The sequence below is a fragment of the Saccostrea cucullata genome, unplaced genomic scaffold (assembly GCF_032062105.1).
Source record: "Saccostrea cucullata isolate Sc308-1 unplaced genomic scaffold, CSIRO_AGI_Scuc_v1 ctg1130, whole genome shotgun sequence".
NCBI classification, from domain to species: domain Eukaryota; kingdom Metazoa; phylum Mollusca; class Bivalvia; order Ostreida; family Ostreidae; genus Saccostrea; species Saccostrea cuccullata.
In genome coordinates, this window is record NW_026937409.1 from 409704 (window position 1) to 428323 (window position 18620).

At 33.2% G+C, this 18620-nt stretch overlaps 1 protein-coding gene across 8 annotated transcripts in view; it reads left to right on the plus strand.

The window, feature by feature from the left end:
* Positions 1–18620, plus strand: part of LOC134248159 (RNA-binding motif, single-stranded-interacting protein 1-like) — an 82622-nt gene that overhangs the window by 4622 nt on the left and 59380 nt on the right. For 3 of the 8 annotated variants that reach the window (XM_062730572.1, XM_062730574.1, XM_062730573.1), the window contains exon 2: positions 708–896. In XM_062730572.1, coding sequence (XP_062586556.1) covers positions 708–896 — 189 coding nt within the window. Of the gene's footprint in view, positions 1–707; positions 897–12782; positions 12940–14217; positions 14365–15206; positions 15619–18620 lie in introns of those variants that run through there. The other 5 variants (XM_062730578.1, XM_062730579.1, XM_062730575.1 and 2 more) reach the window with 5 other exon arrangements.

Consider the following 18620-nt stretch of genomic DNA (forward strand, 5'->3'; position numbering starts at 1 on the left):
TTGATTATATAGTGAAAATACATGAATTCTTTGAAAATCTTCTCCTCTGCTCCTAGGAAATAAATAAACTAACTAAGTATATAGTTATGATGAGAAAGAGTGCTTCTTCCATAATTGTGAATTTTATAGCCCCAGGGTCAGGGGTTTTGGTGTTAGGGCGGGGCTCTATAGATTATATAGTGAAAATACATTAAATCTTTGAAAATTTTCTTCTCTGCTCCAGGGTATTAAGCAGATGAACTATATAATTAGTTATGATTTTTAAAAGGGCCCATATCTTCCACAATTGTGAATTTCAAGGCCCCAGGGTCAGGGGTAAATTCACTGGGGGGGTCTTGTACTTATATACTGAAAATGAATGTATGGTTTGAAATCTGCTCCTTGGTATTAATCAAATATCAAGGCCTAAGTCATTTCATGTATGGTAGGGGCACTACTGATTATTGCTGAATATTACTGATTAGTTGAAATGCATTTTGTGTTCCCTTACCCTGCGTACAACAAACTAAGCAACTGCCAAGTGTATTGTTATGATGATCATTATTTCTTTGCAAAATTGTGAATGCCAGTAGCACATGGCTTAAAACTTTTAAATGAACAATCACTGGAAAGTTGCATGAGAACATATAGTATAATGAACAATGTATTTTTATGATTTCCCCTTCTGTGTACCTCGTGATGAGCCATGATTATGAATTTCAATGCAGGGAAGAGCACCTTTCAGGTCACCTAGAGATGCTTCTCCCCTCCAGTCATCTCAGCGTGCCATGTATTCCGGTGAGGAGTTTACCCCCCAAGATCTGGTCACTGTGCAGCCCTACAGGGTCATCCCCGGGGGACCAGCACTGCAGCCCCACCCGGCAGCTTATGGCAGCTACTCACAGAGTATGGTGGAGGTGGGTATTTCCCTGGATAATTAATTACTTTCGTTAAAAGGTTAGAAAGTATGTCATATCATGATAGAGTAATAATCATTACATTAATACAGAGCAAAAAGTTTTAAGTTTTAAAACTGAAAGGAATATTGTGGCTGCTGATGATAACAAATACGTATTAATTTTTATCTAGTCTCGGTTCTCACTTGAAGCATTAAAAATTAAAAATAAATTAATTTCATTGTCATTATTGATGATTAAGGATGCGAAAATTCATCTGTCCGTCTCTTTGGCTTTATCTCCTATCTGCAATTCTCTTTTTTTACCACTGAATCCAATTTAATGATAACTTTCACAGAATCTTTGATAATTATGTACCTAGTTCCAATGTGACCTCCTATTTTTTTTTTTGATCAGGCATATATTGTGGGTTTCCCATAGAAACATGGACACTGCCTTTCTTTCTATAATACATGTACTGACGAGCACAGTATCTCTTATCTGCAGCTCTGCCACTGAAATAAATTTTATATAATACTGGAAAATTGAATGATCTGACATTTGTTTCTGGTCTTCCAGAACAGAACATTGACTTTGCCATTATAACAAAATGGGAGGTTGGGGGCATCCTTTAGTGAGCTCATTGCTTACAGTACCTCTAGTTATACTTTGTGATTTTAATACAGTGTCAATTTATAAAGAGGAAACAGGATCCATATATTTTATTTGTAGCTATTAGATTCACATTGATGATCTTTTTTTTTCACTAGGAAACTTGAGTTGCAAAGGTAATGCAACCAACATGCAGGCAACATCTAATTTTAAGGAAATTAATTTATTTCTATTGAGTTTTGGATATGAGAGGGATTGGCATGATAAAAGCATGGGTACTTGGGAGGGAGGTAAAAAACGTTAACAAGTTTATTTGTATGTGCGTGTGTGAGAGAGAGAGAGAGAGAGAGAGAGAGAGAGAGAGAGAGAGAGAGAGTCTGTACAAAGGGAGGTAATGTCATGGTCTTGTACAATTTTTAAATCATATTAAGGAGTTACTTCTCCTTAATTTCCATGTTCACAATATTTAGAGATGTTTTCCTTTGGTCGAGGAAAGCCTATCTTTATACATGTATATCTTTTATATTTTTGTTTGCAACATGTCAAAATACAGATGTACATTGTGTTATTCAAAAATCTGATTGAGCCTTTAATTAACAATGTATTTTGAGCTACGTTATGTATATTGGCATATCTCTATATTCCATAGACAATTTTAATATAGTAATTGTTATAACTGAATATATGATTCCTATATATGCATGAAAAAAAATATTATATGAAAATTGAATTGTGAACAAAAAGTATTAATTGCAAGTAAAATGATTCACAATATAAGAATAAAGAAAAATAAATTATTGAAAAAATGGATATATGGTCATAAACAGATAAGAAACATAAAAGGTCATAACTGTGTCCACAGATCTGCGATCCCTGACTTGTCTTGTTGACTTCGGGAGAATTTATTGTTTACAAGGGATGATTCTTATTTGAGAAGCCAGAATTTATGAAATGGTTTTTCGAGACATGCGGCCTGTTGGTCTGTTTGTTTTATTTAGGAGTATAGATAACAGATATTGTTTGCTTGGTGTTATGGACTCTTGAAGGCAAACTACAGGCTTTTCTCTTCTTCAGTGTGAGATAACGGGGGGATTGCCATGGAACATTGTAAATAAAAAGGGTGGGAGGGGGATATAAAAATCAGTAGAGGACAAGTCTATAGAAAGTAAAGGGTTCCTGAGCTTTAAACTCCAGTCAGGTCCCATGGACATTTCTCTTCCTTTTGCACCATAGCTAATATTTCCAGTTACATGTATACATAAATCCAAAATTGGAAATAAACAAGATGTATTTGTGAAAGACTGATGTCCCCTTATGGCAGCTTATGGCAATTTAAGGGTTGAAGTTTCTCAAACTCCAAAGATCAAGGTCAAAAGTCAAACTCCAAGAGGTCATTTAAGGTTAAAATTGTTTATATTCCATGAAAAAAAAATATTTTAAAACTATGAACATAAATGACAAGACACTGAAAAATGTTGCCCTAGTTTTTATTGTTCAAATGTTATGGCCAAGGTTAAACAAAAAGTTTTTAGTATGTGTAGGATCAAACTGATTATCAAAAATCCAAGGTCAAAATCTTTATGCTGAAGTTTCTCCAGTTTTCAAAGGTCTTGTTCATTTATATAATAAAACTTCGTTTTATTTTTGTTGCTTTAAGCGTTTGTATTATCTCAAAAAGCCCTATAGCACAAACTTTAAAAGTACTATATGACCAATGTTAAAGTGCAGGCTTTTTTTGTAAAAGTAGGTGAAACTCAAGCCCTAGTAATGTTCAACATTTATGGCCAAGGTCAAAGTTTTTGAAGTGGATACATTAAGGTCAAGGTCAAAAGTCATGTCATAAGGGCTTGTCACAATGAATACACTGTAAGAAATGAAACCATATATAATTCAATATGAACCCAATCAAAAGTTGTTGGCAAGGTTAAAGATTTTGCATACAAACATATAAACAGACAGACAGACAGATGGAAGGACAGGGCAAAAACTATATTCCACCAAAGTTTTGATTACAGCTGGGGCATAATAAAATCTTTAACTCGTTTTAATGAGTTTTGGAAATTTTTCAACAGCTCAGGATAAAAATAGTTTTTAAAAATTTATTTGTTGACCGTCCCTGACAGTTTATCAGTTCAATCAAGTATTCGTATCAGAACTTGTATGAACAGTGTTATAATCAGTTAAGATTTTTTTTAAATATATGAACACAACAAATGATTGACAAGGTAGCAAAGAATAACCATTTAGTGCCGAAACACATTAAATATACAGCGACAAAGAATTAATGTAGCCACTGAGACTGTCTCCACAGATCATGTTGCTTGAGATATCTTCTGTCAGTCTGACCTCTTAACCTTTGACCCGAGTCCTAAAACTATCAGGAGATAATCTGACCTTGAACTTTAGATGTGTTGAATACTTAAAATTTATACCTTTTCAGTAATGGCTGTTCTTACACAGGTATTGATCTTACATTGATAGCTTTTTGAGATTTAAAATTTGATTTTAAAGACCATTGATATATTATAAGAATTAATGTGTTAAAAAGAGACTTTTTTCAGTATACTTGTTGTGTTGCAGAGTTAAAACAATGTCACATGACATTTACAACTCTAGTTTCAATGATGATCTGATCATGTAGATACAGAACTTTACAATTAAATTATGAGTCCATGCAGTCTATATTTTTTTCCTTTGAAGGGACAGCTCTGGTTACTACTTATGTTGAAATTTTCCCTCATTCTTTAACCTAGCTAGTTCCTGGACTGAGGACTTTTATAAATAATGTTGGATGATAATTTAACAAGACATATAGCATCTGTTTTCTTCTCAATTTTTTTTGTTTTGGATTGAGTTGCATGTCCAAGAATGAACATATCAACCAATTTTACATTCTTCAAATCTTGAAAAAAAAAAAACTTTGAAAAAGGTAAAAGCATGAATGATTTGATTCATGGATGATTTTATCTTCTGTCACAATTTAACAGTTTTTAAAATGGTGACATTTAAATAGGGGAGATAATTCCAGGTATGTGCTATTGCTTACAGAGATAGCACAGAGTTTTAATAAAAATAAAAGAATTTGACAGATATTTGTCTGATTCCAGTGTTCATGATTTGAACAGATTAATCAATGATCAGAATTACACCAGACAAAGACTCAAGTATTTTAAATTTCAAAATTAGAACAGATTTGACCGATTTTTTTCACACATTAATGAAGTCCTTAGGGCACTTTATAGTTGTTCTCCCCCATGAAAGACACATTCTTTTTTAATTTCAACACATGGAGGAAATGAGACATATTCTGTAAGGAGTAATCAATGATTATTTAGGTATGTAAGACGTTAATACAAACTTTTATGGCCTTTTGAAAGAATTTTATTTCACCTTAACTGCCTTCATAATGACATATTTCTTCATGTGGGAATCTTGCAGGATAAATTTTGAATTCCACTGTTAATTCATCAGCAGTGATTAAACACAAGAATGAAAAATTAAAGCTCATATCATTTGCTATCATGTTTCAAGTTCGAACCATCACTATCAATTAAGAGAGCTATTATACAAAATCCATGTTTAAGGTCATTATAAATCTACTGTAGAAATTTTTAACGAATTCTCATCCTCTAATTGTTTTTGGCGGTACATGTACTTAATCCATGGTAATAGAGTTCTTAATTATAATATATATTTCAGTGTAAAATCATAAGCCTGGAATTTTACAACAATATCTAATAATTGATACACATTTGAAGAAAGAGACATGTGATATGTTACTAGTCCATTGAGAATCGGAAAGTTTTATGATATCTAGTTCAGAATACTGATGAGCCAAGAAATGTAATGTATGTGAACAGTGGCTGCAGTGTTATATTGTTGACTATAGATACAAGAACAATCATTAATTAATCAATTAATTTAAAAAAAGGTGTTCTTTTGACCAAGTTAGAGGTCCCAGAAACAAAATTCAAGAGGGAAAAAAATGAGTGCATGATTTGTAGATACATGGAATGTATATCAATTAATGTCTCCCTATCTACATTCACAAAGTTAATCTTGGACACTTGAGGTTATAAAATTGTCACGTTTAGAAGTGTTTTGATAAAAATGAAAATTCCAAAGATATAACTTTTATGAGAAGTTAAAGATGTTTTGCATAATAAAGGACTGGTAAGAAAAAAAAATTAGGCTGATGAGAGAGAACAGAGAACTACCTGGAAACATAGTTTCTAACGCCCCTCATGAGAATATTTCACTCGAATGGATTTTCTAACAATGTCAATACTTGCCGTTAGGGAGCTGCAAATTTTGACCTATGCTCAGGCCATGGCCGCACTCAATCAATTGAGCAAATTGAGCAGTGAGGGAACTTTTTCGTGCCAGCACTTAGTGCGACATGGGACCTCAGATTATACGGTCTCATCCCAAGAACCAGTCTCCATGTCCAACTTTGGGATTTGAACCTGCGATGTAAAGATCAACTCCTTACCTCGCGACTCTAGAGCAGATGCTCTATCAATGTGCCACCCCAGTGACAGGACTGAATATTGAAAATATTAAGGTTTAATTCTGTACTGGTAGTTTTGACTGGAGTAGATGTTTTAAGCTGAGAGGAATAAAAAAAATTATTTATTTATTTGTTTGTTTATCATTCCTTTGAGAATTTTTCAAGGTCTTATTTTCTTACTAAGAAATCATGTACATTGGTTAAAATCTTGGAATATCTTAGTTCTTTATACAGGGGTATTATTTATTTTTCCAACAACCTCATAACATTGCCAGATAATATAAGACAGAAAATTGCTTAAGTAGAGGGTTGATCAAACATTAATCTCATAATAGTGCTACCAAGTTTTATCAAAATTGGTCAGATTATTTGGTTGGTAACATGTGATAACTGTGTCTCCAGGAGAATGGTCAGTTATAGTGGACGGCATGCAATTTAGTGTGTTTACACGGGAATTCTTTTTATCAAAGTGCAGTTGTGGACAGTACAAGGGACTCTTAAACCCTCTGGTGAAAATTTAGGTTTTTTAGGACTGAGGAGAATTATGTATGTGGATCAAGGACCCAGTGGGGTGGTTTTGTGGGTAAGACTTTTTTAACAGGGGGAGAAGGTGGTTAAATTATGGCATTTAATGTGGAATATTTTGGAAATGAAACATGAGGGATGGAGTAAGAAAATGGGAGAAACATTGATACTTTCATGTATTGTTATAATGTATTATGTACATGCAACATGTGAGATTTCTTTTAATTCTTACTTTCAAAAAAATAATGATCTACTGAGACACTGACGCTTATTGCTACACGAGTTTAGCTAAATACTCTTTATTGTGATCACAGGGCTTGTACTGTTAAAATTGAGGCAATCAAAGTATTAGGAATTTAATATTTAAATACATTTGTGGAATTCCAAACTAAAAAGAGTTTCCACGAAGTACTATTATTGAATGTGTTGCGTGCAGGTCAATCTCGATTTCTGCAGAATTCACCAAGCAAATCCAATTTAACATATTTTTCTTCTTGTACTCATCTTTTATATACAAACCATTATAGGCCAAGCAATGCATATTGTTGAATATGTTGTCACCACCTTTTTTTATGGCCCACGTAGATAATTTTTTTTTTACCTGTCCGCCTGACCTACTTCTTTGAATTTGAATGCATATATAAATCTACGACTCTGGTGCAGAGAGATAAGATCTCGGGGTGATGACAAGCAACAAAATGGGGTCCCTGGACCGTGACAAATGGTTCAGAGGGTGTGCATTGTCTACCGGCGGTGCCAGATCCTCTTACAAATCTTCGTCTTTTATTGCATTTCTGTGCAGGTAGATACACACCTTGATAAGCCAAAAAAATTGTTACAGAAGGATTTTAAATCAAAACTTGAAGCAGTGTTTTAGAAAAGATGAAATTTAAGGATGTGGATAATGTATACATGTATTGAGTTATATACTTTTTTTCATGACACTTGTTGGGAATTTTGTTTGAAATTTTTAAAGAGTTACATTGGTTTTAAACTCTTATAAAGATCTTATAAAGTTTAAATCAGCAATGACTAATAAAGAAATGGCAACTGCATGTTTTTGGTGAAATTGTGTTTGTCAGTCTGCCCCCCTGTCTAGCTGTCTGTTTGTCTAGCTGCCTCCTATCTTTTTGTCTGTCTAACTGTCTGTTTAGCTGTTTGTCTATCCTTTTATCTCTGTCTGTCTGTCTGTTTTTCTGTTTGTCTATCCTTCTATCTCTGTCTAGCTGTCTGTCTGTTTGTCTTTCCTTCCCATCTGTCTAGCTTTCTGTTTGTCTGTCTATCCCATCTGTCTATAGCTGTCTGTTTGTCTATCCTCCATGTCTGTCTGTCTGTCTGTCTGTCTGTCTAGCTGTCTGTCCTCCCTGTCTGTTCCCTTGTTTGTCTAGCTGTCTGTCTGGTTGTCCTTGTTTGTTTTCCTACACTTTTTTCTACACACTTGAAAATTAGAGCTGGTTCTATTACTATGGGGGTACATATCAAGTTTGAATTTCATTCTGCTTCAGTGATTTTTGAGAGAAATACTGCCTTTTTTATTTTTAAAGAGAAGTATATTACACCAGCTTGTAGTTGCTTGTGCATTACATTTATGGATCCATTAATTTTCAAACATTTATGTTTTAGAGTGCCAAGCAGGTCTTAGAATCAGAGTTATTAGTTTGACTGGACAGCTCTAGTTTTAAAATGTTTTAGGACAGGAGATGGTAGAGTATGAGAAATAAGAATAAACTGTCACCATTATTGTGTCTTATCTTAAAATGTTATCAGATAATTAGATCTTAACTTCATGAAAGTTGAAATGGTGTTGTATTATTCTGAAAATGGTGATTTTTTTTATCAAGATGCATGGTCCTAGCTGATTTTAAATTTATTTGGTTTTTGTTGAAAGGTATAGAGTATTCATGCTAGATGTGTATCATGTTTAACTTTCAGGGTATCTTGATGTAGAATTTGACAGAGTTATTTCTCTTTGGGGAAAAATGAAATATTATAATTAAGGGAGGACATTTGGATTATGGGTTTCCAAAAGATGTATAAATAAATACATATTTCATCTGAAGAAATTTTTTGATAAAAAATTTTCTTTAGATATTTGTATTTCAATTTGAAGTGGCATATTGGGCCCTCATGGGTGATGTACGTATTGATTGTTTTTTTTTAAAACAGTTATATACAAAGTATACATTATGTGCACATATGTTACCATGATAAATAAATTTTAAAATTATGTATTAAGCTTATTTTCTCCTCATATCAAAGTCCCTTTCCTCACTTTGAAACAATTTTGCCCTGGTCTGTTTTAAATTTGCCCAGACATATATGTTTAAAGAGATTTATATATTATAATGCTCTAGATTCTCTTTAAATCAGGCAGGGACATTTTAAATTCATCCAAAAATGATGAGGGTCAAAGGGTCAGAAATAAAATAGGGGGTTGGAGGATTCACAGTATGTGTATAAGAAAAAAAGAAGGCAACACTGTAAGTAGCTTTTCTTTTAAGACATGCAGGGTTCTGTGATTTGTATTTTATCAACTATAACCTCCAAAAGTTGAATTTATCAACAAATATTCTCAAAGAATATTTTACTTTTAACAAATCTAATCTTTCATTGCAGTAATTTGAACAAGTGATTCAAGCTAGCATGGTCTTGTGATAAAGTTCCATATGAATTACTTGTAGCATTCTAAATTCAATTCATATATGTACATAAATTTTAAATTGAGTGCAATTTGACTGCTGGATATGGAATTCAAAAATTTAAAAGCCTTTTTTTTCAGCGTGATCATTTTGACATCTGTGAAGGCTCTTATTTAAGTTGTGCAATGTTTCAGTGTCATGAATGAGGTCTGCCAATACATTGAAAAATGGATTTGATTTAGCAACCTACTTTAAAAAACTCGATTGAATAAAACTCATTGATTTTATTCTTTATTCACTTTCAAGAAATGTTCTTCACACAATGAAATGATTTTTGTTGGTTGATTTCATTTCTGATATTTTAAGACGAAGTTTTTTGTTAATTACTGTAACTTCGATTTTGGCAGCTTAGAGACAAGTGCATTGAGTTTAATGTAAATCAATTTCGAGTCCTGTTTATACAAGAAAGAGAATACAATGTAAAAATGATTTACCGTTTAATTAAATAAAGGTGTAAATAACATTTGAATGAACTGCTTACCCATTTATTTCTTATTTATGTAAATTAATGCAAGGATTTTAAATTGGAGGGATCAAATTTTAAGATTTGCTTGTGCATTTGTAATGTCAAAAACAGAGCAATGTCACTTGAATTAGCCCATTTGTTTGATCAATATCTAACATCTTGCTGTGTGATATTGAGATTCCTTAATATATGACTGCTTTAAATATATCCCGAAATAACTCGAAAACATGATTATGCAGTTGAACTATTTATCTTTAGCGTTTTTACATAAAATCAAAATGAGTATCTCATTTTAATTGTGATTGATGCTCTTTGTGAATAACTCAATATTTTATCCCTTGCATTCATATATTCAATCCACTCATACAGTATTTAAGAGACACTGCATATGTGCAAACTTTTCAAAATATATTCAATTTTGAGTTCAATTGCAACTTTTCAGATCTTTCTGACAAAGTAAAACAAAAACCGCTGCTTCAATCTCTGATATGTTACATAGGTGGCCAATGGCTCCTCTTCCCCCCTTTTTATAAAAGTTTATGGAAAAAAAAAAGTCACCAAAAACAATCATAATTCCATTTGAATACAATTTTTGTATTTTGTTTGATGTTTACTTCTTTAATTTTGTTAACGTGGTATTTTTTAATTTGAAATATGTCATGAAGACTTGTGTTTTTTAGCTCACCTGAGCTGAAGGCTAAATTTGCTACATTGATATGGAGGCAGTATGAAAGCCCCCCCCCCCCCCCCCAAGTACTGAAAAGTACCGAAGACTGAACTGTTGTGTGTTTTCTCCTAAACACAAGCTCAGGTGAGCGATATGGCCCATGGACCTCTTGTTGTGTCTTTCTATGACACGACATACTATGACTTCATGATCAAAAGGTTTCACTGATCAACTCACTATTGACTGTTATTCTGCCTCAGTCTTCAATCCATTAGCCAATCCAAAAGTGTTTTACAAAAGAACTGCATAATGTTATCAAGAAGTTTAAAGTTCGTAATTGAAAGGTCAGAAAAATTTCTAAGATATGTATCAAAATTCAGGTCATGCAGTCTCATATATGTGACTTTCAATAATTTAGACAGATGTATGTGCAGGGCTAACAAACTTTTATTTAAATTACTACATTGACTTCTATTTTTGTTATTATCAAAGGCATGATAAAATGTTTTGAATTTTTTGAATTTGTTTTAAAAAGAATTGAAGTTGTTTTTAAAAAAAATTGAATTGTTTTTATGAAGTTCCTTTAATTGGTTTCATCCTAAGTTATAAAGTTGAGTTATAACATATACTACATGTATCCAGTTTCAATAACTTGTGATTGAAATTGACTAGAGTCATTGAATTCATTAATCTTTGGGGACTTAAGAAGAAATTGTTCTTTCCAATTACAAAATTTGAAAATATCCTATGAATTTTAGATGATGCATGTTAAATTTAGAACTCTGATGCCATCAGCAATAGCAAAGAATAATGCACAAATGACAAATGAAATGAATGCAACATTGATAAATCAATTCTGTCTTAAAATTTTCTTCAACAAACTTATTTGTGAAAACCTTCTAAATTTGTATCCTTGAAATATAAGTATGCATCAGAGTTTACAAAATCCAAACATTTTCAACAGAGCAAACCATGTTATAGGTGCATGTTTAAAGTAGAAGAAAGGAGTACTTTTGATTAAGAAAAAATACAGTCCATCCTCAATATGGCAAACTTAAGATGGGACTCAGTATCTGATGGTCCAAGATAGTGAGGTTAGTCTATATATGAAGAAATATATAAACTTGTACAATAAACTTCTTACCCCCCTTTCACAATGTCTTTGGTCATGGCATTGACAAGTTCAGCTACAGTGAAGCCTGTCTAATCCAACACACACTGGAAGATGGATTTTATGTCGACATAGACAGGGTGTTGGATTGCATAGTGTACTATAGAATCATGGAAAATGGTATGAATTGGGAAAAAAATTAAACATCAAAATTCACAGTGTGTTGGATTACACAGGTGTTGAATTAGACAGTTTTCACTGTAGATTTTTGCTAAAGTCAGTCATGTATACCTTAATTTAACATACGAATTTATAAATGTTAGCTGCATGTAGAGTGCACTGTGATAAATATGCACCTATATTAATTTAACTGCTGAAAGTTTTAGATACTGATAAGGTTGTATTTAACAAATAATATTATGCATTAATAAAACTACTGAATGTTTCGGAGTAATTTCTTTTCATATTTCATCCCAATATATTACAATTTCACATAATGAAATGTATAATCATATCATTATGGTAGGGGGCCATTAATAAACCCCCTGTAATCACTTTTGCCAGGGTTATAATAAGCAGCTCACAGTTACTGCAGTTCTAGGATGATAACTCAAAAAACCACAGCAAATTAAATAAATTCTACAAAGTAACAGCCATAATTGAAAGATAACAGTAATTTTAACAACAGCTTTACTAAGTAGGCAATCAAAAGTCTGCATGGAGAGAGGGTCCATACAGGGTAATTTCATAATCGTTTGGGGGAGGGGAACACATTTTGTCTTTTAAAAATTGACAAGCAAGCGCTGTGCACAGATAAAGTGTTTGGTTTAAACGTTAGCCGCATGAGGTGTCCGCTTTCATCTAAAGGTATATAAACTCAATAGATCTACAGGTATTGTCGATGACCCCTATTGATTTTTCGGTGGTGAATGGGTATAATGCCTAAGTTAAACAAAATCACAGTCTCTTATGAAAGGGGCCCCTGTATATGTAGATCCGTCTAGATGGGTGGGACCTGTAATATGTCCAAAGGCCCCCTGTGGCATTTTTGTGACCGTTTTGTTTGTAAAGCTCTTCAGTGGTGTAGACACATGCCCTTAAGTGTACTGTGTAACAAGTTTCATGAGACCTTGCATACAGTCAAGCAAATTACGTACATGCTGTAGTTATTTAGAAAGCCCGTTTTGACTTTATTAGGGGGCTTCTCTTTATATACAGTCAGATATATTTGTCATCCTAAACAGCTCCCCCCTTTTTACAGTGTTTGATGTCCTTGTGCTCTCTATAATTTACTCTCTCACTGTATAAGTACATACTTGAGATTCAAGAGTTTAGGGGTGTGCATTCGCTGCTGTATTATAGCCGGTGTGGGGAGGATTTTATAGACTTTTTGGAGTATTCTCGGCATTTTTGGGTTGTAACTTAGGACTTTCCCTGTCACCTCCGCCGCTTCATTACCATGTTAGAAATCCAGGTAAGATTATACCTCCTCAAAGTCAAACGACTTTTTCAGGATTTTTTTTTTTTTTGCTGTCTGATCCCCTTAGTAAATTAGTTTTCGATTCTCCGTGATTCCCTTTAGCTGGGATTTTATGAGGAATCGATAGATATTTGACAGGACTTGATCTTAAGAAGGTTGAAGGGTTTGGGGTCTTTTTTAAGCTATTACTGGTATACTTGTTGTTTTGAAAGGGAACAGTGGCCTGAAACCACAAATAATTTAACATCTGGATATTTTAGCTGTTGAATATAAAACCATCCAAATTCACAAGCGTGTAATTTCAGAACTTGTAGATATAAGGCTGATAAATATATGGGCTATGATTTCAGACTCTTTAGTGTCAAATTAAAATTCTTGCATACTTCATTAATTGACAATTATATGCCTGATACACCTCAAATACTAGGTTGGGCCGTGTAACACTTTTAAAATATTTATCCATCCTTAACCCTACTCCACTATTACAAACCCCAAATTTTACCTGTGCAAGAAGCGTAAATGCTCCGTACATAGTTACCTAAAACTGGAATCTGGCACTCAAAGCAGCTGTTTTGATGCATGTCCCTAAAACTCTAAAATTTCACTAATTTTTCAAGCAGCGTTGTTTTTTGGGGCCAGTATAAGTTGAAAAAAAAAAAGAGACAGAAACATTTTTTTACTTGCCATATTTAACTGCCGTATAATTAATTGACCTAGATTTGGTTGGTGACATATAGGTGTATTAACGCCGAGGCACGAAATAGGTGAATGGAGAGAGAGAAAGAAAGGGGACAGGTTTATTTATCTTTGTCGCCCACCCCACCCCAGGCAAAGTACGAATAAAAATCTTGTGTTGGAAATCTTCATTACTTTATGATTTAATCAACCTGAAAGAGTGGAGAAACAGGGCTCCCGTTGTCACAAAACTAAAACCTTGTCAACCATATATCGGCCTAATTAAGCACACCTCTCACTGCTAAAGGTCCAGCCACAGTTGATCTTTCTTCTTCTCCCTAAAAACCTCCTGAAACCTCAATACAGAGTCCACAACACTTGAGAGAGAGCGATTTTACCATTTAAATATTAGGATAAGCACATTACATACTGTCTATAGAAAAACATCTCTGGGAGCCATTTTTATTCAGCTCTAGGACCATCCTTTTAAAGAATTCTATAGGAGAAGACTAGGCTGAGGCTTTAAACAGTACCAAGGGATAAAGTTTTTTTTTCTTCATATATGTTGAGGACATCACATACCGTTGTTACTCGGGCATGAAAATTTGAATTAATGGTGGTCTAACAAGCCCTGTGATAAGATCATTCGTAGCCTCAGTTTCTCTTCTTGGCTTGCACGTCATGGACATGATGCTCTTGGATTCATATCATCTCGTTCCCCTCTCTTCCGTCAATCCGAGTCTGGTAAGTGCTTTAAAACAAATTTCATTGGCAACCAAAGGGAAAACAAAAAAAAAGACTAAAATTAAAAATAATATTCTGGAAAAAAATTTTTTTGAGGTGGTGATGAAAGTAAAAGTACACACAGGTAGCACAGAGGAGATAAAACAATATTTACATTTTCGTTGAGTGACGTGAAATGGTTTTTTTTTTCAGTTACTGTACAGAATTGATGAATGGTAATTGAAATTCCTTAGCGAACAAATGTCAGCAGACATGCATATATGCAAGCATAATGGAAATGATGTAATTTTTTTATGGGAAAAATATTTTGGACTTTTTCAAGGTCAAAGGGAATGTTATGTAATTTGCAGCACAAAATTTCAAGGAGACATGAAGGGGAGTCCTTTTATATTATTGGCTCTGTTTATTATTTTTTTCTACTTTTTTTGGTTATTTAATTTCTCTCTCTCCCAATTATTCCCTCCCTCCCTCTGACCCATTGCCTTCCTCCTTTCTCTCTCTCTCTCTCTCTCTCATTGCCTCCCCCCCTCTCTCTCTCTCTCTCATATGCAGACACATACATACATCCTAAACACAAAAAACAATTAGAGCATTCAAAATCAAAGAATACCTGTACAAAGGATATGCAGTGGTATTGTGTCAAATATTTTATTTAGAAGATGATTCCCTATTTATATATTGTCACCTGGCCTGAATCTACACAGATATAGATTTTAAAACTAGACTTGTGTATTAGTGCGCAGTTTTAATTAGTGATAGTATCCAGAGGGTTGAGTTGGACAGGAATTTAAAGCAGGTGCCCTGGAGCAGGCAGTGATGTGTTTTGTTTTCTTAATTCAAGACTTAACAGACCAGGAGCTCTCTCTCACAGTGTCCAAACGTAGACTCCACTCTATTGTGTACAGTAAAAGCCTCATCTAAATAAAGGGCGGTATCTAATGTTCTCTTATTCACCGTAAGTCTATCAGGGCCTAAACATTATACGCCACTGTATGAGCATTTAAAAAACTGTCATCATCACCTGTTACGAATTCCGTCATCTTCCAGGCTTTCTTGTGATTTCGGTGCCAGTTTCCAACCCTTCAGACCTGCTTCCAATAGGAACACACCCATTGGTGCTATTCGGGACTGCAGTGGATTCATTTAAGTGGCTTTTTTCGAGTTTTTTAATTTAATTAAGGGGCGTTTGTTGATATTTTTTCGCGGGCCATGAGCACTGTCGTTGATCTTGCTACGCTCCAGTGGTTACAACAGGTAGTTATTTTTACTCTTTTTTTCTTTCACTTTTTGAATGCCTGGTACAAAGAATTTGTGTATCAACATTTGTTAAACATATCATACCAACTGCTTGACAAGCTAAGAGGTGTAATTATAAGAGAGAGGCAGCTCAAGAATAGGATATTTTACAGTCATTTTTGTTAGCTGTCACACCCTTAGAGTAGACGGCCAGCAAGTGGCCCCATTAATTATTTTGTTAATTAGCATGTTGAATTTAAATTTAATATTTATATATTTGTGCAGTTCTCTTTGCATGTATTGAAAAGATCAAAATAAATCAAAATTTTGTCCAAATTTCATACATTTGCCCAAATTTCATACCTTATAATCCCCTTTTCCAAATTATTGAAATATTTGTTCATTTTCCTATAGATACAGAGTTATTGAAGAGTTTGTGCATTCGTCTTTTAGTTTATTATAAAAAAGTATTTTTAGAACAACATTTTAAAAATAATTGCATGCATACTCAAATTTGTGCTTAAAAACACGAGATGTAAGAAAGAACAAACAGTTTATTTTCACACGCTCTCCCCAGTTAAAGTTTTTAGCTCCGCAATCTTTAATGCAACATCTGTTGACAATAATACAGAAGAAGGCTGTTTTTATGTGTTTTTCTGACAACTTCAAATTGTATCAGAGGGGTTTATTCTGAATTTTTGTTCTCTCACAAAAAAAAAAAAATTGCTTGAAACAAAATATTTTTTTCTTTATTTGTTTATCGATCCAATTGTTAGAAATCCTTATTTATTTTATGATTTTTAATTGCTGTTACAGTATCTTTTTTTTTTTAAAAAATTGTTGAAACCTTGTCAAATCTAATTGAATTTTGAAGAAAATTCTCTTTTTTACCAATATCTGAAAATGTGGACGAAAAAGTGTAAAACAAATTAGGTCAAAAATTTACATTGGATTTATATTATTCAAAGAGAATTTATAACTTTATTAGAACAAAAATTGCACCAAGTGATGAAAATGAGGAAGTCTTTTGTTCATTTAATTTTTTTTTTTTTTTGCAAATTTGGAAACTGCAGAGTGAAGATATTTAATTGTCTACACTTTTAATTAAAAAGTTGACTATACTCAGTATACTGACATTTCCTATGTAAATATAAAATTTCAAATTGGGGTGTATAATACAGTTAGATTTTCTGATGCATTCTTGAGTATAAAAAGTTGTTACAGGATGTATTAAATTAAATAAGCTCTATTTGCATGTGTATCTCTTATGATTGTCAGTAGCAAATTTTTCTGGTCCCTTCATCATAGAATTAAATACCAGGTTCTATACAAATCCTGATTGAATACACATTGAGTTTTGACACATTTTTCGAAATGAAAAAAGGGGAAAAAAATGAAGATTTTTTTTAGAATAATAAAAGGATTTCATGTCAATGAAAAGGAAATGAAGTTTTCTGTGCGATGAAAATCGTAATCCTTTGAGATGACACCAGTCTGCATTGTAAAGTGTCTCGTTATTCACGAGTTTTTCCTGTGCCTTTAGGATGTGTTGATATCTAATCCTCTTATATTACGCAAGGCTTTCAGGCAAGCAGAGAAATAATCCATTGATCCTTTAAGCCAGCCAGTGAAATCTTGAAGAGTGAAAGTTAAACAAAAACATTATCTAAACGAAACAGGCATTGAATGGGGTAATAATGTTTAGATGATAATATTCCAAGTGTGTTTTGATTTGCTAACACTGATTTGAGCTTGGGGTTCAAGGAATTTATATACATGTATGTTCAAAAAGTGTGTTTTGATTTGTTAACACTATTTTGAACTTCAGGTTCAAGGGAATGGTATGTTCAAAATGCAGTTTGTATTTTTTAAGTTAAATTTTTCAATTAAAATATTATTAAAAGGATAATTGAATAAAACATTATAAAAGTTTAAAAAATTTAGAAAAGAGAAAAGAGTGGGGGGTTTATGTTACAATTACTCTTGAATTATCATGAGTACTTTTGGATTTTTAAGTTCCTCAGTATGTTTTTTGATAAAATGTGTGGGTATACCCTTAAAAAATTTTTTTAATTTAAACATCCTATTCTTGTGAAATTTAAACTGACTCCACAACAGCAAAAGATGGACTAGCCAGTACATGTGTATAATCAAATATGCTGAAATTATAGAAGCAATAAAGTTCAAAGAAAAAATTCATCAATAGTTCAATAAGTGAGATAAGATTTTGTTTATGGTCCGAGATACAATAGTGACCATAGGATATAAAGACTCGACCATGCGATATCAAACTCGTTGGTTTCTAGGCTACTGACCGTAGTCACATGATGTAAATTCTGAATATGGACAATCCTCAATATCGCTGCGAAATATGTAAATGACTCAGATTAAATCCTCATTTGATAACATCAACACAATTGCAAATTTAGAGACCATTTAATTAGCTTTTGATAGCCTCATTGCGGGATTATGCAGGTTCAATATCGCAGCCAATTTTGGCTTGAAAAAGGGAGAGAGCATCTTCTTGCTTGACAACCATTTGGTTGTGGTAAGGGTTTTGTGAATATAATCTAGTGGGTAGGTGTCTTAAATGTTATGCCTAAGAGGGATTGATATTGAAGAATAGTATTGGGAAAATTGGAATCTTGCTTGATAGGTTATACTTCATATATATGCACCTATATAGATATAGCCATAATTTTTAGGCTGTCAGATAAAATATAATTTGATACAACTGATTCTCTCTACCCCATACCCCCACCCCCTTCAATCTCCCTCAACCCCACCTGCACCCCCATTCCTTCCTAATTCTTGGTTAAAATTCTTTTGTTCCTGGCCATTAATTTGCCCTAATATTTGCTCTCTCTCTCTCTCTCTCTCTCTCTCTCTCTCTCTCTCTCTCTCTCAATTTAACAATCATGAAAAAATATCAAACATACTAGATAATTTATGCTGTTATTACATAAATAATAAAATGATGCAAGAGCCTGCATAGATAAAATGATGCTGAGATCTTAAGA